The sequence below is a fragment of the Metarhizium brunneum genome, chromosome 2, assembly GCF_013426205.1.
Source record: "Metarhizium brunneum chromosome 2, complete sequence".
NCBI lineage: Eukaryota > Fungi > Ascomycota > Sordariomycetes > Hypocreales > Clavicipitaceae > Metarhizium > Metarhizium brunneum.
The window spans coordinates 1,479,670-1,500,620 of NC_089423.1; the positions used below are offsets into that span (position 1 = coordinate 1,479,670).

General features: G+C 35.2%; 3 protein-coding genes across 3 annotated transcripts; 2 read left to right on the forward strand and 1 right to left on the reverse strand.

Moving 5' to 3' along the window:
- Window positions 1-846: 846 nt before the first annotated feature.
- G6M90_00g034210 (uncharacterized protein) lies at window positions 847-1,716 on the forward strand (the record flags this gene model as incomplete). The annotated part of the gene is made up of 3 exons (XM_066130143.1): window positions 847-1,098; window positions 1,252-1,588; window positions 1,631-1,716. 3 exons carry the CDS (start codon window positions 847-849, stop codon window positions 1,714-1,716), a joined length of 675 nt encoding a protein of 224 aa, XP_065986231.1.
- A 5,172-nt stretch (window positions 1,717-6,888) lies between these two features.
- Window positions 6,889-7,423, reverse strand: G6M90_00g034220 (uncharacterized protein; the record flags this gene model as incomplete). The annotated part of the gene is made up of 2 exons (XM_066130144.1): window positions 6,889-7,139; window positions 7,351-7,423. 2 exons carry the CDS (start codon window positions 7,421-7,423, stop codon window positions 6,889-6,891), a joined length of 324 nt encoding a protein of 107 aa, XP_065986502.1.
- A 2,806-nt stretch (window positions 7,424-10,229) lies between these two features.
- Window positions 10,230-16,435, forward strand: Tf2-12_7 (Transposon Tf2-12 polyprotein; the record flags this gene model as incomplete). Its single annotated transcript, XM_066130145.1, has 2 exons — window positions 10,230-12,152; window positions 12,785-16,435. The coding sequence occupies 2 exons, from the start codon at window positions 10,230-10,232 to the stop codon at window positions 16,433-16,435; spliced, it is 5,574 nt and encodes a 1,857-aa protein (XP_065986245.1).
- Window positions 16,436-20,951: the final 4,516 nt, after the last annotated feature.

Sequence of the window (20,951 nt, forward strand, 5' to 3'; positions counted from 1 at the left end):
ACTCCTTCTAAGAATCTAGATCTTACCTTGGTTTATTTCTTAGATATTAGTTTTAATATTAAGTTATTAGATAATACTTAAGAGATTAATTAGGATATATTTCTTAGGAATAAAATTATTTAAGTGTTACGACCCAGTCGTATGCAGGAAGCAGGCTGCAGGTTGGGCCGGCTGCATGAGCCACGGGGCGGCACAGGCAGGGCGGACAACGGATTAATGGTCGGAGCGACCGTCACATCTGGATCGCAGAAGGAACCGTGATCCGTGTAAGCGGGATCACGGTCACAACAGCGATCCAGAGGGAAACATCACGACGGGAGAAGTGATCTATCGTAGTATATAGGGACCCCTAATTTCGCTCTATAGATAGACTCTAGCTCCTTAGCTTTTAACACAGATTATTATATTGAATAAGCTTCGCTTATAACTCTTTGACTCTGATTACTTGGTTACGGTCTACGACCTATCACCAACGTAACAACCAACCGCTCAGATTGACTGCCCTAGTTGTTCTGCCAACATAAACTACGACTAGTTTATCCCTTGGGAACCTTAGCCGTTACACGTTGAAAGCTCTTGTTCAGACAACCACTGCGTCACTCTGAGCAATATCTGATAACTGTTGAGATGGCACCTACAATACCTACCTCGTCTAAGGCAACTGCATCGCTAATACCTTAGGAACCTCAAAGCCTCGGACCCCAGGACCTTATGATCGAACTTGTGCGACTACGCCAACAGGTTGAGTAACTCAGCCTTGAACGCTAAATGCTTGTGTCAGGACAAAAAGACTTAGGAGAGATTACTAAGCCTAGGGCACCAGGACCCTATGACGGCAACCCAAGAATGCTCCAAGGATTCTTGACCCAGCTCAGGGCGTACCACCGATTCTACCCAAATAAGTTAACTGATGTGCAAGTAAAAGTGCTACACGCTGGAGGATATATGACGGGCACCGCGCTCGCATGGTTTGAACCAATTATGCGAGACTATCTCACCAACGCAGGAGATGATCAAGAAGACGAAATAAAAGAAATATTTGCCGACTATAAGAAATTCGAAAAAGCAATCAAAAAAACATTTGGATCAACCGACGAAGTAAGGACCGTAATTATTCACATGGATCAACTCAGACAAAAAGGATCTATATTGGATTATGCGGCACGTTTCAGATAAGTCACCTTAGTACTAGACTGGGAAGATGAGCTACTTATGTCAGCCTTCTTTAAAGGACTGAAAGAAGAAATCAAGGACGAACTGTACAGAGAAGACATGCCGAACAACTTCTTAGACTATGTGGTAATGGCAGTTCGAATTAATAACAGACAGTATCAGCGACGCATGCAAAAGCAACAGGGAAGGGGAACCTGGAACCCCACAGGAAGAAGAGGACAGCAGGCAAACCAGAAGAGAAGGCGAGAAGAACCTATTGCCTACAGTCACACTCTTAACCCTGGACGAATGGAGCTTGATGCTACTAAAAAGGATAACAGGAAAGAAAAGAAATGCTACAACTGCGGAAAACCAGGACATTTCGCCAATAAATGTAAGAAACCCAGGAAAGAATGGAAGCCAGTACCAGAAGGAGGTAAGAAACAGCTCAACGCTACTAACTAACAGAAAAACGAAGTTACTGAACCAGAGGTGGAATATAAGAACCTTAACTGGACCTTCTGCTACGACGATAACTGCTACGTTCACATGAGCAGCAAATAAGAAACAGGATGGTTTCTAAAAGAACCAAGAAAACCAAGGAAGAAAATTGTGAACTTTGTGGGAAACGGGCTATAAGTAGCCAAATAACTGGTATAAGAAGAACTGGACGAACAATCAATGGAAAAGAAAACTCTTGTAATGACGGGACGAAAAGAACTCCATGAACTAAAGTTGCCGGAATATTTGGACGAAGACTTGCACTAAGAAATCCTCGATTGGGTGCGACAACAAGCAGAAGCAAGGAAGATTCGAAGGGAACAACAACATAGGGAGGAGCAAGACGTACAAATCCTCACCCCCCTCGACGAACCAGAAGATAGAGTAAGGGAGATGAGCGTTGATGACGATAACGCAATCCTAGACACTCCAGAAGCGTCCGAAGACGAACAAAGCGAGGAAGAAACGCCAGTAGGGCTAATAGCCACATAAGAGCAAGCTGTATAATGATATTTCCCCGCACTAACGGGAAAACATTTCGCAATTCCTATTATTGTGGTGGATACTACCATAATATTGAGAAACCCGACACTATGGTACCCAGAGAGGGAAGAAGGGGATGACCCCAGACTCTCACTAAGACATAAGGACCATACACGATTAGCATGGGCATCATGTATATTTATGATGTGCCAGGCATATTTTATAACTAAGGCACGACTGGATGCATTTCCGATTAGGATGAAAGGATATCCGATTAAAGCACTATACTTCAGATGGGAACTCCTAGAATGGAGAGTGAAGATAATTAATGACGATCAAACGATGATCTTGGAACCCGATTTAAACACACCCATTAAATGCCGAGCTTATACAGATCCTACGGATGTATGTGAATCAGACACATGCCAGTTACATGTATATACGAAGAACAGGTAGTGGTATTAGTATGTGTATAGGGGAAAGATCTTAACACACAGAAGAGAGTTACTACTCAAGTCACCTTGATGTGAAATGAAAGACCACATGGTATGCCCACTACCAAATTGCTTAGAATATATGGTAGATAAGGCCAGAGAATAGCACAAGTGGCAATATGGGACACCAACAGCATATAAACGGACATAGCGAGTATTAGATATACTCGAACAGAAAGATCCCAGGGGAACCACAGAATCAATATACCATAATGAATAAAGGCTGGATAAGTAGTACTACGAACAGAAGTTCAACCCCAGATATAACAAGAAACATGCGGTAAACTGCGACAACCTAAGATGCGAAAAGCACGAAGAAATAAAAGACTAAATTTATAACCACTTATGTCAAATGTTTAATGATGGGTTTTGCTTTAAGCACCCATAAAATGGAACTAGACCTATAAAATAGTACCAGGAAATGAAACGACAAATCGCAGAAAAATCTATTCCGGAAAACTCAAAAAACGAGGCACGCTATCTGTAAAAGGGCTACAAGCTGGCATGAAAAGAAAGACGCTAATAACCCTTAATACAATCCAAGATGGACGAAGCGATAAGATAGTATTAGACGCCGAAGTCATGGGACATCACGTTCGCATACTTGTGGACAGTAGCGCGATGGGCAATTATATCTTACCCAGAGTTGTTAATTGTTACTAACTACCGTGGAAACACAAAGAGGCACTATACAAGTTAACTGATATCAAAGGAAAACTTTTTGCCTATAATGACGGAATTATTAACCAAGAGACTGATTATCTTAAAGTACAGATTTAAGGTTATTTAGAAGTGATTCAACTCGATGTTATAGACGTATCAGAACACGACCTAGTGTTAGGGTACCTATGGTTATGGGAGAGTAACCTACTGATCAACTGGAGGACAGGCTAACTGAAGTGGAACGAGACTTCAGGCCAATAGAATCAGCAGAATTCAGAAGAAAGAACGAAATTTCGTCATAACTTAGCTCACGAACAGAGTTCTGAAGAAAAGGAACCTTTAAGCAAGTTATCTAAGGACCAACAACAACAGATAAATAATACAGAGACAATGAGTACAAAGAAAAGAACGATTGGATCCACCGTAACGACCTTGATGGCGCTACAAACCGGGATACGAACAATAATAAGCAATAAGAAGATAAAAGCCAAGATCCGAAAGGTTATTACCACCTTAAGGAAAGACCTCATAAACACAAATAAGAAACTCGAAGAAGAGAAGAAAAACAAGAACAACAAAAACAATAAAAGCCTAATAACGAAAGAAGAAAAACTCAAGAATATCCCTAAGGAATACCGGAAATACGAAAAATTATTCGTAGAAGAATTAGAAACCGGATTACCCGAATACAGTTAATAGGATTATAAAATCGAATTAGTAGATGGAAAGTTAATAATATTCCACAAGATCTACAACTTAAACGCAAAAGAACTCGAAACGTTACGAGAATACATTAACGAGATGCTAGCAAAAGGCTATATCAGAGCATCAACATCAGAAGCTGGATACCCAGTTATGTTTGTTCCAAAGAAAAACGGAAAATTACGGTTAGTAATGGATTATCGGCGATTAAACGCGATTACCATAAAAGACAGAACACCGTTGCCACTAATATCAGAACTACAGGACCGATTACACGGTATAAATTAGTTCACCGCGGTAGACCTAAAAGGAGCATACAACTTGATTCGAATAAAGAAGGGTCACAAATGGATGACAGCCTTCAGAACGAAATTCGGACTATTTGAATACTTGGTAATGCCAATGGGGCTCACCAACGCACCAGCAACATTCCAGAGAATGATCAATAGCGTACTACGAGAATATTTGGATAACTTCGTGGTAGTATATCTTGATAATATACTGATCTTCTTGAAAACCCTAGAAGACTATAAAGGACACGTATATACGGTACTAAAAACGCTATAAGACGCTAAACTATTGCTTAAACCAGCAAAATGTAAGTTCTATACACAGGAAGTAGACTTCCTAGGACACACAATACGACCGAACGAGATACGAATGGAAAAGACAAAGATCGAGGTAGTAAGGAACTGGCCAACACCGAAGAATGTCAAGGATATATAAAGCTTTAGAGGCTTTGCAAACTACTACAGGAGATTCATTAAAAGCTACGGCAAAATCGTAGCACCCTTGGATGAACTTACCAAGAAGGATAAGCAGTGGAATTAGAACGATGAGGCGTAATGTGCCTTTAACAAGATCAAAGAACTTATCATATCCGAACCTGTTTTGAGAACCTTCAACCCAGAAAAGGAAACAGAATTAGAAACCAATTTATTAGACTTTGCTCTAGGAGCATAAGTTAGATAAAGAGACAATAACAGAAAACTACACCCTATTACGTTCTACTTAAAGAAACTTCATGGAGCAGAACTTAACTACCCCATCTACAACAAAGAATTCCTAGCAATCATTAATGCTTTTAAGGAATTTAGACACTACCTCATGGGAAGCAAACATAAAGTTAAGGTGTACACCGATCATAAGAATATCTCTTACTTTGCGACAACGCAACAATTGAATGGACGACAAATTTAATAGGCCGAATATCTTTTAGAATTCGATTACGAAATCATCCATCGAAAAGGATCCGAGAACAGACGAGCAGATGCTCTAAGTTAAAGAAGCGACTACGATACAGGAGTACCTATGGCGACAGGACAACTCCTTGAGGTTAATACAAATGGTAATTTTCAGCAAAGATAACTGAATGCTATACTAAAGGTACAAGACGAAGACCCAGTATACAAGAAAATCCAATAATGGGCAAAGGAAAAGGTTAGGTTTGCAGACACGCCAGAAGAATGTCTCGTAGAACCCGGAATTATCCCAAAATACCATGGAAAGACCTGGATACCTCCAGAGTTACAAGAAGAATACATCAAAGAAATGCACGAACATCTAGTCTATAGATATCAAGGAATCCGTAAAACACTGGATAAGATACGACGACAATACGATTTCTTAGGAATTAAGAAGATAGTCAAAAAAATTATCAACAAATACATATAATGCGGAAAAAGTAAGGCTTTACGACATAAGCTATACAGAGAATTGCAACTACTACCAGTACTAACACGACCATGGGAATCAATAGCTTTCAATCATATTACGAAGCTACTAATGTCAAAAGAACTAATAACTAATGTGGAATATGACAGCATATTCGTGGTCACGGATAGACTTATAAAGTACGGATACTTTCTACTGTATAAAGAAGCAAGCAATACAGAAGAACTTACATATATGTTCTTACAAACAATAGCAAGCAATCATAGGCTGCCAGAGGAAATTATATCGGATAGAGGAAGTATATTTACCTCTAAATTTTAGCAAGCATTTATGGCACAACTTAGAATGAATTATAAGTTAAGCACTGTATATCATCCACAGACGGATGGACAAACGGAAAGATTAAACCAGACGCTTGAACAGTATCTACGATACTACATCAATCATCAACAGAACGATTGGGTTAGATGGTTACCTACAGCGCAATTGGCTTATAATAGCTTGATATCGGAATCGACGAAGCAAACACCAGCCTACGCCAATTACGGATTTAACCCCGAAGTATTTTGAACACAGCGCGAAGGACCGCAAGCAGAACGAGCGATGCTATAAGCAAATAAACTAAAGAAATTGCATGAAGGAATGCGACACGAATTGGAATTCGTACGAAACAGAATGGCATAATACTATAATTATAAAAGATTGAAGGGACCAATCTTTGGGGAGGGAGACATGGTCTACCTACTCCGACGAAACATTAAAACAATGCGACTAAGCAACAAATTAGACTACAAAAAATTAGGACTATTCGCTATTAAAAAACGAATATCGGCGAACAATTACGAACTTTCACTACTAAAAACTATGAGGAATCATCCTATAGTACACATTTCACTTCTCGAGAAAGCACCAAATAATGCACCAGCAGAAAAAGATATTGAAGTCTTGGACGACGGAGAATACGAAGTGGAATAAATCCTAGATGTAAGGACAAAGAATAAAACACGCTAGTACCTCATTAAGTGGAAAGACTATGGACACGAAGAAAACACATGGGAACCTATGAAGCACCTGAGGAAGTGCTAGCACCTGTTGAGGCAGTTTTACCAGAAGGCGCAGGAGGTATAAGGGGACCTAGATCTAAGAACTCCTCGCCCAACCCAAAAGCAGACCAGTCACTCTCTTTAGGAACACCTATCGCACCCAAATCATTTACCACCTAACGCTCGTGAGCGTCTAAAGCGGGCAGAATCCCATCCTCAGCATCTAACTCCGCCATACCACGACGAAATAATTCTGAACTCTTATCCTTGACACGATTCCGGATCTTTCGTATTCGGGCTAATCGATTTACGGCTGTGAAGAGCTGAGACTGAAGGTCGGCCAGCTGTGTGTGAAGCTCCAACAGCTTATTACCTGCCTCCTCCTCCTCTGACTCCAGTTTCTTCTGTTGCTCCAGTAAGCGCGTTACTAAGAAATACTGTCAGTAAAAGGATACAGACAAAACAAGGGCTGTGGCAGCACCCACAAGAAGAAGCCACTAAAACACCATCACATAGGCGACCACGCCGCACGCACTCGCTACATCGCGATCTCCTATCCACTATACGGCAGGATTTACCGTTTTTAAAACAATAAGTACAAGGCATGTCCGCAGGGCAGCCGAATGAATTTATAACACCAATAAGATTGGCACGTTCGCGACCATTATCTTTCTTTGTGTTCGATTTCGGCTTGGAAATGCGACCGGACATGGCGTCAGCAGAACATCCCAGAGAATGGAAGAAGGAGGGAACTTACTAACGGAAGAAAGGGCTACAGAGCTATTTATGAAACGAGACTTGGGTCTTGAGGATAAGACCATGGGAGAGGGGACATCGTGTTACGACCCAGTCGTATGCAGGAAGCAGGCTGCAGGTTGGGCCGGCTGCATGAGCCACGGGGCGGCACAGGCAGGGCGGACAACGGATTAATAGTCGGAGCGACCGTCACATCTGGATCGCAGAAGGAACCGTGATCCGTGTAAGCGGGATCACGGTCATAACAGCGATCCAAAGGGAAACATCACGACAGGAGAAGTGATCCATCGTAGTATATAAGGACCCCCAATTTCGCTCCATAGATAGACTCTAGCTCCTTAGCTTTCAACACAGATTATTACATTAAATAAGCTTCGCTTACAACTCTTTGACTCTGATCACTTGGTTACGGTCTACGACCTATCACCAACGTAACAACCAACCGCTCAGATTGACTGCCCTAGTTGTTCTGCCAACATAAACTACGACTAGTTTATCCCTTGGGAACCTTAGCCGTTACATTAAGTAATATTAAGTAGTTTATAAGGTTTTTAGTTAGTTTCTAGGTATTTTTAGAGTTTAAATATCCCTTTTACTTAATAAAATAATAATAATTTTTTATATTTTTTTATACTTTAAATATTTATTTAACTTTATATTTATTAGTATTTTTTATTATAATATTTATAATAATTATAAATTTATTTAATATTTTCTTTAATAATAATATATAAAATATAAAATAAACTCTTATTTTATTTAATAATAATAGTTTATAATTAATATTTAAGATTTTTTATTTAATAAAAAATAATTTAATTTTTTTTTAGTTAAGTTTATTATTAGGTTATTTTATTTTAATATTTTTATAAATAAGGTATATTTTATATTTTTTTTTAAGATTAGTACTAATAATCTCTTTTTATTTATATAATATTTTATTTAATTTTATAAAAATATTTATTTTTATTATAAGTATTTTTATATTTTTATTATAGTTATTATATATATTATAATTATTAGCGTGTTTATTTTTTATATTATATATATTTTAATAATAAGGTTAAATTTATAATTTACCTTAAATAATAATATTTTTATATTATTAATCTTAAAGTTATTATAAACTTATTATATTAATAATAGCTATTTTACCTAATTATTCTATTAGTAATTAATATAATTTTATAAATATTATTTAAGTATCTGGTTTAAGATTTTTATTTATTTATTTAATTATAAATAAAATATTATAAATAAGCTTTACTTAACTTTTATAGTTTTTATAAGGCTTTTTTAAAAGTTTAATATAAATAATTTATTATAATTTAATATAAGCTTTATTAATAATTTATATTATATAATAATTATTTTAAAAAATATATATATTAAATTTTTAATATTATTTAATTTTATATAAAAAATATAATAAGTATATTTTATAAGTTTATTAATAATAATTAGAATATTATTATAAATAACTTTTATTATTAGTTTTTTAAACTTTAATAATTTAATAATAAAGTTTATAATAATAATTTATTATATTTTTTTAGGTAATAATATTAGTTATAATTTATTATATAATATATATTATATTACTTTTACTTTATTATATATATTATATTTCTTAATAATTTTTTATATTATTTTTTTACTTTTTAGAAAGTTATATAATTTTCTTATTTTATTAATTATTTTTTTTATATTTTAATATTTATATAAAAGGTATTTATATATTTTTTTAATAAGTTACTTTTAAAGTATATTAGAAATATATTATTATTTATTATATAAAAAGGTTTTATTTTTCTTAAATAAATATATTTTTATTTTTTAATTATTTAAATAGCTATTATTCTTAATATATAATATAATTTATTATATTTATATTTTATTTGGCTTAACTTATTAGGTTATATTAACTTTTTAAGTACTTAATATAAGGTTTTTATTTTTAGTAGTATATAATAAAAGTATATTATTTATTTATTTATTTAATTTTAAATTTTTTTTTTAATTAAGTATATTTACTTTTTTATTTTTAGATTTTTTATAATATATAATTTTAAAATTATAATTTATAAAAGTTTTATATTATTTAATTTATTATTTATTTAGATTTTTTATAGTTAAAAATAATATAAAATTCTTATAATTAATATAAATTTTAATTTAATATTTTACTTTTATAAAATAATATTTTTATTTTTTAAAGTACTTAATAATAATTATAAGTTTTTTATTATAAATCTTATAATTTGTTACGACCCAGCACGTAGGCTGCAGGTTGGGCCGGCTGCATGGAGCCGCCGGGCGGCACAGGCATGACGGGCCACGGAACATTGGTCGGCACGACAGGACCAATGGGAAGGACGCTCAGTTATTATAAGTGAGCATGCACAACGCTCACCAGTGTTTGGAAGTGAGCATCGAGGATGCTCACCTCCGCGATAACTAGCAACCGTAGTATATAGGGACCCCCAAATTCGCTTCATAGATAGCCTCTAGCTCCTTAGCTTTCAACACAGATCATTACATTGAATAAGCCTCGCTTACAACTCTTTGACTCTGATCACTTGGTTACGGTCTACGACCTATTACCAACGTAACACCCAACTGCTCAGATTGACTGCCCTAGTGGCTCTGCCAACATAAACTACGACTAGTTTATCCCTTGGGAACCTTAGCCGTTACACGTTGAAAGCTCTTGTTCAGACTACTACCGCGTCACTCTGAGCAATACCTGATAACTGTCAACATGGCACCACGCGAGACTACCACCGCATCTGGATCCAATGAAACCCGAGAGGGACCAACCACCATCTCTGCTCACGACATGCTTGCTGAGATCATACGCCTTCGGGAACGGGTCCAACAGATGGAAGAAGAACGGCAGGAACAAGCCACGACTGCGGCCACAATTAAAAAGGACTTGGGAGAAATCCTTAGACCCAGGGCACCAGGACCGTACGACGGATCCCCGGGTGCGCTTCAAGGATTCCTCACTCAACTCAGGGCTTACCACCGACAATTCCCGACCAAAATGGAAGAATCCTCTGCCAAGGTACTGCACGCAGGAGGGTGTATGACGGGAGTGGCACTCGCATGGTTTGAACCCATTATGAGGGACTACCTTAACAAAGAAAAAGACGACCGCGAAGAAGAAACCAACACCATTTTCGAAAGTTACGATGAATTCGAAAAAGCTATCAAAAAGGCCTTTGGAACAGTTGACGAAGCTAGGGCTGCTGAGTACTACATCGACGGGCTCAAGCAGAAGGGATCGGCATCCGATTATGCCGCTCGCTTCAGACAACTTGCATCTCAGCTTGACTGGGAGGACGAACCTCTTATGTCAGCTTTCTATAAAGGACTTAAGGAAGAAGTCAAAGATGAACTCTACAGGGAGAACAGACCAGACAACTTATCGGACTACATCGCTATGGCGGTACGAATCGACGACAGACAGTATCAGCGACGCATACAGAAGAAACAGGGTAAAGGAACCTGGAGCCCTGCCAAAGGGAAGAGTTACCAAGCCAATCAACGCAGAAAGCGTGACGAACCTATTGCCTATGGTCACACTCTTAACCCTGGACGAATGGAGCTTGACGCTACCAAGAAAGACGACAAAAAGGAAAAGAAATGCTACAACTGCGGAAAACCAGGACATTTCGCCAATAAATGCAAGAAACCCAGGAAAGAATGGAAGCCAGTACCAGAAGGAGGTAAGAAACAACTCAATTCTACTAACCAACAGAAAATCGAAGTTACCGAATCAGAGGTGGAACATAAGAACCTCAACTGGACCTTCTGCTATGACGACAACTGCTACGTTCACATGAGCAGCAAACAAGAAAGAGGATGGTTTCCAAAAGAACCAAGAAAACCAAAGAAGAAAATTATGAACTTCATAGGAAACGGACTGCAAGTAGCCAAACAACTGGTACAAGAAGACCTGGACGAACAATCAATGGAAAAGAGAACGCTTGCAATGACGGGACGAAAGGAACTCCATGAACCAAAATCGCCAGAATATTTGGACGAAGACTCGCACCAAGAAATTCTCGATTGGGTGCGACAACAAGCAGAAGCAAGGAAGAATCGAAGGGAACAACAATATAGGGAGGAGCAAGACGCACAAATCCTCACCACCTTCGACGAACCGGAAGATAGAGTAAGGGAAATGAGCGTCGATGACGACAACGCAATCCTAGATACTCCAGAAGCGTCCGAAGACGAACGAAGCGAGGAAGAAACGCCTGCAAGGCTGACAGCCACACAAGAACAAGCTGTACAGCGATATTTCCCCGCACCAACAGGAAAACATTTCGCAATTCCTATTCTAGCAGTGGACACCACCACGGCAATGGAAAACCAGACACTATGGTTTCCGGAAGGAGAGAAGGAAGACGATCCTAGACTCTCACCAAGACACGCGGAACATACACGTTTAGCATGGGCATCATGCGCGTTTGCAATGTGCCAGGCACACTTTCAAACCAAGGCACGATTGGATGCGTTTCCGATCAGGATGAAAGGATATCCGATCAAAGCACCATACTTCAGATGGGAACTCCTAGAATGGAGAGTGAAGATAATCAATAACGATCAAACGATGATCTTGGAACCCGATTCAAACACACCCATCAAATGCCGAGCTCATACAGATCCTACGGACGTATGTGAATCAGACACATGCCAGTTACATGTACATACGAAGAACAGGCAGTGGCATCAGTATGTGTATGAGGGAAAAATCCCAACACACAGAAGGGAGTTACTACTCAAGTCACCTCGATGTGAAACAAAAGACCACATGGTATGCCCACTACCTAATTGTTCAGAACATATGGTAGATAAGGCCAGGGAATGGCACAAGTGGCAATGTGGAACACCAGCAGCATACAAACGGACACAGCGAGCATTAGACATACTCGAACAGAAAGACCCCAGGGGAACCACAGAATCAACATACCACAGTGAACAACAGTTGGATAAGTGGTACAACGAACAGAAGTTCAACCCCAGATGCAACAGGAAATATGCGGTAAACTGCGACAACCCAAGATGCGAAAAACACGGAGAAATGAAAAACCAAATTTACAATCGCCTATGTCAAATGTTTGACGATGGGTTTTGCTTCAAGCACCCGCAAAACGGAACTGGACCTACAGAATGGTACCAAGAAATGAAACGACAAATCGCAGAAGAATCTATTCCGGAAAACTCAAAAAACGAGGCACGCCATCTGTAAAAGGGCTACAGGCTGGCATGAAAAGAAAGACGCTAATGACCCTCAACGCAACCCAGAACGGACGAAGCGACAAAATGGTATTAGACGCCGAAGTCATGGGACATCGCGTTCGCATACTTGTGGACAGTGGCGCGATGGGCAACTATATCTCACCCAGAGTTGTGAATCGTTACCAACTACCGTGGAAACACAAAGAGGCACCATACGAGTTAACTGATATCGAAGGAAAACTTTTTGCCTATAATGACGGAATCATTAACCAAGAGACTGATCATCTCGAAGTACAGATTCAAAGTCATTCAGAAGTGATTCAACTCGATGTTATGGACGTATCGGAACACGACCTAGTGTTAGGGTACCCATGGTTATGGGAGAGTAACCCACTGATCAACTGGAGGACAGGCCAACTGAAGTGGAACGAGACTTCAGGCCAACAGAATCAGCAGAATTCGGAAGAAAGAACGAAATTTCGTCATAACTTAGCTCATGAACAGAGTTCTGAAGAAAAAGAACCTTCAAGCAAGTTATCCAAGGACCAACGACAACAAACAAGCGGCAGAAAAGCAGTCAAAACAATTGGATCCACCGTAACGACCTCGACGGCGCTACAAACCGGGATACGAACAACAATAAGCAACAAGAAGACAAAAGCCAAGATCCGAAAGGTTATTGCCACCTTAAGGAAAGACCTCGCGAACACAAACAAGAAACTCGAAGGAGAAAAGAGGAACGAGAACGATAAAGACGACAAAAGCCCAATAACGAAAGAAGAAAGACTCAAGAATATCCCTAAGGAATACCGGAAATACGAAAAATTATTCGCAGAAGAATTAGAAACCGGATTACCAGAACACAGCCAATGGGATCATCAGATTGAATTGATAGACGGAAAGTCGACAACATTCCATAAGATTTACAACTTAAACGCAAGAGAACTCGAAACACTACGGGAGTACATCGACGAGATGTTAGCGAAAGGCTACATCAGAGCATCCACATCAGAAGCTGGATACCCAGTTATGTTTGTTCCAAAGAAAAACGGGAAACTGCGGTTAGTAGTGGACTATCGGCGATTGAACGCGATTACCATGAAGGATCGAACACCGTTGCCACTAATATCGGAACTACGGGACCGATTGCACGGAATGAATTGGTTCACCGCTTTGGACCTGAAGGGAGCATACAATTTGATTCGAATAAAGAAAGGCCATGAATGGAAGACAGCCTTTAGAACGAAGTTCGGACTATTCGAATACCTGGTAATGCCATTCGGGCTTACCAACGCACCAGCGACATTCCAACGAATGATCAACAGCGTACTACGAAAATATTTGGACAATTTTGTGGTAGTGTATCTGGACGATATACTGATCTTCTCAAAAACCCTGGAAGACCACAAAAGACATGTACACAAGGTACTACAAGCGCTACAAGACGCGAAGTTACTAGTGGAACCAGCAAAAAGCAAATTCCATACCCAGGAAGTAGACTTCCTAGGACACACGATACGACCAAACGAGATACGAATGGAAAAGACAAAGATTGAGGCAGTAAGGAACTGGCCAACACCGAAGAATGTCAAGGACATACAAAGCTTTAGAGGCTTTGCGAACTATTACAGGAGATTCATCAAGAGCTACGGCGAAATCGCAGCACCCTTGGATGAACTCACCAAGAAGGATAAGCAGTGGAATTGGAACGATGAGGCGCAATGTGCCTTTGACAAGATCAAAGAACTCATCACATCCGAACCTGTTTTGAGAACCTTCGACCCAGAAAAAGAAACGGAACTAGAAACCGACTCATCAGACTTTGCTCTAGGAGCACAAGTTGGACAAAGAGACGATGACGGAAAACTACACCCTATTGCGTTCTACTCGAAGAAACTTCATGGAGCAGAACTCAACTACCCCATCTACGACAAAGAATTCCTAGCAATCATCAATGCTTTCAAGGAATTTAGACACTATCTCATGGGAAGCAAACACAAAGTTAAGGTGTATACCGATCATAAGAACATCTCTCATTTTGCGACGACGCAACAATTGAATGGACGACAAATTCGATGGGCCGAATATCTTTCAGAATTCGACTACGAAATCATCCATCGAAAAGGATCCGAGAACGGACGAGCAGACGCTCTAAGTCGAAGAAGCGACTACGATACAGGAGTACCTACAGCAACAGGACCACTCCTTGAGATCAATAAAAATGGCAATTTCCAGCAGAAACAACTGAATGCCATATTGAAAGTACAGAAAGAAGACCCAGTATACGGCAAAATACACCAATGGGCAACAGACAATATACAACACATTGGGGACGTACCGACGGGATGCACATGCCACCCAGGAGGAGTACCAATGTATGGAGAGAAAATCTGGATACCACCAGAATTACAAGAAGAATGCATCAAAGAAATGCATGAACATCCAGTCTACGGACATCAAGGAATCCGCAAGACACTGGATAAGATACGACGACAATACGATTTCTCAGGAATCAAGAAAATGGTCGAAAAGGTTGTCAACGAATGCATACAATGCGGAAAAAGTAAGGCTTCACGACATAAGCCATACGGAGAACTGCAACCATTACCAGTACCAACACGACCATGGGAATCGATAGCTTTCGATCATATTACGAAGCTACCAATGTCAAAAGAACCAATGACCAACGTGGAATATGACAGCATATTCGTGGTCACGGATAGACTCACAAAATACGGATACTTTTTACCGTACAGAGAAGCAAGCAATGCAGAAGAACTTGCATATGTGTTCTTACGAACAATAGCAAGTAACCATGGACTGCCAGAAGAAATCATATCGGACAGAGGAAGTACATTTACTTCTAAGTTTTGGCAAGCACTTATGGCACAACTTGGAACGAATCACAAGTTAAGCACCGCATACCATCCACAGACAGATGGACAGACGGAAAGATTGAACCAGACGCTTGAACAGTATCTACGATGTTACATCAATCATCAACAGGACGATTGGGTTAAATGGTTACCTACAGCGCAATTGGCTTACAATAGCTCGATATCAGAATCGACAAAGCAAACACCAGCCTACGCCAATTACGGATTTAATCCCGAAGTATTTCGAACACAGCGCGAAGGACCGCAAGCAGAACGAGCGATGCTGCAAGCAGATGAACTGAAGAGATTGCACGAAGAAATGCGACACGAATTGGAATTCGTACGAAACAGAATGGCACAATACCATAATCGTAAAAGATCGAAGGGACCAATCTTTGGGGAGGGAGACATGGTCTACCTACTCCGACGAAACATCAAAACAACGCGACCAAGCGACAAATTGGACTACAAAAAATTAGGACCATTCGCTATCAAGAAAAGAATATCGACAAACAACTACGAACTTTCATTACCAAAGACTATGAGGAATCATCCTATAGTACACATTTCACTTCTTGAGAAAGCACCAAACAATGCACCAGCAGAAGAAGACATCGAAGTCATGAACGAAACGGAATATGAAGTAGAACGGATCTTAGACATGAGGACAAGAAACAAAACACGCCAATATCTCATTAAATGGAAAAGCTATGGAGACGAGGAAAACACATGGGAACCTACGGAGCACCTGAAGAATTGCCAGCACCTATTACGGCAGTATCACCAGCAGCATTCAACAAGGCATCCCCAAACACAGCGTTCCAATCCAACACGTCAATAGCGCCTAGAGATTGCGCATCGATAACAGCCTCGGATTCGCGACGCTCCTCCTCCTCCAACTCATCCAGCGATTGCAGACCCAAGCGAGTCATTTGTTGACCCTTGGTAACCAACTGCCGCTTTTGGCGGCGCAGTCGCGCTAGACGGGCCAGCGCTTCATTCAACTCAGCCTGAGCCTTGAGCATTTGCTCTTCCGCTCTCTCTTCCTCCTGATCCAAACGTTTCGATTCGGAAATAATGCGACCAACTACAAGGACACTCATTAGCAAAAAACAGTGACACACAAAAAGGACACCTACGCGAGCTAATCGCGACACCAGAAGCATCACAGGAACGCCCCCGCCGCACGCATTCCCCGCACTTGGAGGAACGCTCAATCATCTTGCAACGAAGACCACGGGCGGAACAAAAGGAACACGGCATGACGTCGTAACCAAACGATTCAATGGAATCAGCCAAGCGATCGTTCCGTAAGGTAGAAGGAGCCTTCAACGAGGGATCTTTTCGCTTTCGGGTACGAGGAACGACGGTACGACTGGACATGGCGTCAGAAGGACATCACAAAGGATGAAAAGAAAGAGGAACTTACCAACGAAAAGAAAAGGGCAGAGGAACTACTTATGAAACAAGGCCTAGGTCTTGAGGACAAGACCATGGGAGAGGGGACATCGTGTTACGACCCAGCACGTAGGCTGCAGGTTGGGCCGGCTGCATGGAGCCGCCGGGCGGCACAGGCATGACGGGCCACGGAACATTGGTCGGCACGACAGGACCAATGGGAAGGACGCTCAGTTATTATAAGTGAGCATGCACAACGCTCACCAGTGTTTGGAAGTGAGCATCGAGGATGCTCACCTCCGCGATAACTAGCAACCGTAGTATATAGGGACCCCCAAATTCGCTTCATAGATAGCCTCTAGCTCCTTAGCTTTCAACACAGATCATTACATTGAATAAGCCTCGCTTACAACTCTTTGACTCTGATCACTTGGTTACGGTCTACGACCTATTACCAACGTAACACCCAACTGCTCAGATTGACTGCCCTAGTGGCTCTGCCAACATAAACTACGACTAGTTTATCCCTTGGGAACCTTAGCCGTTACATAATTAAGTTTAGGTTTTTAGAGTTTTTTTAAAAAGAATATAATTAGGTGTAATTTTTCTTAATTATTTTATTATTTAAGTTATTTATTTAGTATAAAGTTTAAAGTATTTATTTTAAGCTTATAAAGTTTATTTTAATTAAGTATTTTTAATATAAGTTTTTTTATAATTAATTTTTTTATTTTTTAAAATATTATATTTTTAAGTTTAATTTATTTAAAGTTAACTTTTTTTTTTATTAGGTTAATAAAAAGTTATAAAATATTTTTATATTTACTTAAAAACTTTTAATAAAAATTTATAAATATAATAAATTTTTTTACTTTTTTTAGGTTAATAAGTATTAGTTATTTTTAAATAATTTTAATTTTTTTTAGGCTTATTTATACTTTTTTATATATAAGTATATAGCTTAAAAAGTATATAATTTATTTATAAAACTAATATTTAAAAGCTTTAATTAAAAGTTTATTATTTTATAAGGTTTATAATATTTTATAAATATATTATTTATATTTTTTAAGTATATTTAAATAAATAAAAATATTATTAAAATATATAATTATAAATATTTTTAGTTATTTTTATATAATTATATTAATTATCTTTTAAAATATTACTAATATATTAGTAAGTTTAAAGGGTATTATTAGGTACTTATAATATTCTTTACTAGTTTAAAATACTATTATTTACTTATAGCTTTTTTTTATTTATATTAAATTATAAGCTTTTTTTAGGTTAAATATAATAAATTATTTAGTTTTTTTAACTTTATTTTATATTTTAATTATAAGTAATAATAGGTATTAATTCTTAATTATAATTTTATTTAAGTATTAATAATTAATATATAATTATAGTTTTTTATTTTTTTTTAATACTTATAAAATTAAGTATTTTATTAAAAACTTTAATAATTATATATATTTTTTTTAATATATTTTTTAGATATTTTTTAAGTGCTTTATTTTACTTAGAGTTCTAGAAATAAATTTTATTAAATATTAGTTTAATACTAGGCTAAAATTTAATTTTATAATTCTAATATAAATACTTTAGTAGTTTTATTTCTAGCTTTTTATTAAATAGCTTATTATACTTTAAGTATTTTTTAGGAATTTTTATTATTTTAGCTTTTAGCTTTTTAGTAATTATATATATTTTTAAAAGCCTATTATAATTTAAATAAAGTGCTTTTTATAAGCTACTTTTAGTATTATAATTATATTCTAATAAATTTTATTAAAATTAGCTAGTTTTTTAATTAATTTATAAATTACTTATTTATAACCAGGGTATTTTTAATATAATATTATATTTTAAAATTATTATAATATCTAATATAATTTAATATTTTATACTTTATATATTAATTAAAAGCTATATAATTTTTATATTAATTACTTTTTAGCTATACTTTATTATAATTCCTTTTATAATTATAAGTTAATAAAGCTTATTTTTAGGTATTTAAGATAATTATAATTTATTAATAAGATTTAATAAAATAAAATTTTCTTATATTTTATTATTAATTATTACTTAGATTTTTCTTTTTATTATAATTATATTAATTATAAAATATATTATATTACTAATATTTATAATATATAAAGACTTATTAGATTTTTATTAAGAAATTAATTTTAATTATAATAATAGCTATTATTTCTTAATTTATTAGTTTTATTCTTATATTATTTCTTAGTATATTATTCTAGGCGCTATTATTAATAATTATCTTTTAATATATTATTAGAGCTTTCTTAGTAATTACTTAATTTATTATTTATATTAATTAAATTTAGGCTAAGTAAATTACTTATAATTATATAGTTCCTTTTATTTTTATATTATAAGGCTATAATTTAGGTAGTATATATATTATTTTTAGTATAATATAATTTTTTATTTAATATTTTTAAATCAGTTTATTATAATTTTAGTTATATTATAAAAGTTATTTTTTTCCCTTTTTATTCTTATAAAAATTATTTATTACCTTACTTATTATTAAGGTATATATAATAATTATTATTATAATAAAAAGTTTAATTAAAAAGTTTATATTTAACTTTTAGTTTATTTTTCTTAATTAAATAATTTTTTTTTTTAAATTAGTTCTAATAAAAGCTTATTTTTTAGTAATAATATTTAATATTCTTAAAAGTTATTAGGTATTAATTAGGTTTTAAATTTTTAATTTTTATTTAAACTAATATTATTTATTAATATATAATTTCTTTTATTATTTATTATATTAAGGTTTTATATAAGTAATTTTTTTTAATTTATTATATAAAATTTCTTATTTTTTATAATAAGCTTTTATTATTTTTTAAGAGCTTAGTATTTATTTATAAAGTATCTAATTTTATTATAATTATAATAAGTTTTCCCTTTTTTTTTATTTATAATATTAAGTTTTATAAGTCTAGTATAATATTTATATATAATAAAGGTTTATTATAATTTATTATTATTAGGTTTATTAAACTTAATATAAGATTAATAGTTTTTATTACTTTTTTCTTAATATTATTTATATAAATAATTATTTACCTTAATAATTATTTTAATAAAATTATTAAATAACTTAAAATAATCTTTTTAATAAATATTATTTTTTACTTTTTTTTTAAGTTTTTAATAAAAAACTTTTATTTTTGGTTTAATATTTTAATTAAGTTTTATTATAATATATTTAAACTTTTTAATATAATAAGCTATAAATCTGGTTTACTTAAGTTAAGTAAGCTATTATATAGCTTTTTTATACTTATTTAGGTTTTTAAATATAATAAAAAGTTATTTTTTAAAGGTTTTATAATTAAAAAAATATAAATAACTTTTATTTTAATTTTAATATTATACTTAAAATATATATAAAAAGTTAGTTCTTATTATTTTATTATTTTTTTAGTTAAGAAATTACTAATATAAAAAATTTATAATTTAAGTATTATATAAATTTTTTTATTAACTTAAAAGTAAGCTTAGGCTTATATAAAAAAAGTTTTTTATATTACTTTTATAATTATTATATAATTTTAGCTTAAGAAATTTTAATATATTATAGGTTTTAATAAGAGTTATAAGTATAATTTTATAAATTATTATAAGTTTTTTTTTTTACTTATTAAGTTTTTTATATAAATTATTTTATTATTTAAAAAGCTATTAATTTTACTTTTTTATTTTAATAATTTTATTATAAAAGTACTTTATTATCTCCTTTAAATTAATAGTTTTTTTACTTAAAGTAAATATCTTAGAAATTATTATTACTTAAAATTTTAAGGTAACTTATTAAATAAAATTAATTAAAATATAATAATAGTTTAGGTTCTAAAGTATAATAAGTTTATTTTTTAAAAAGTAAATTAGGTTAAATATTATAAAGTAGC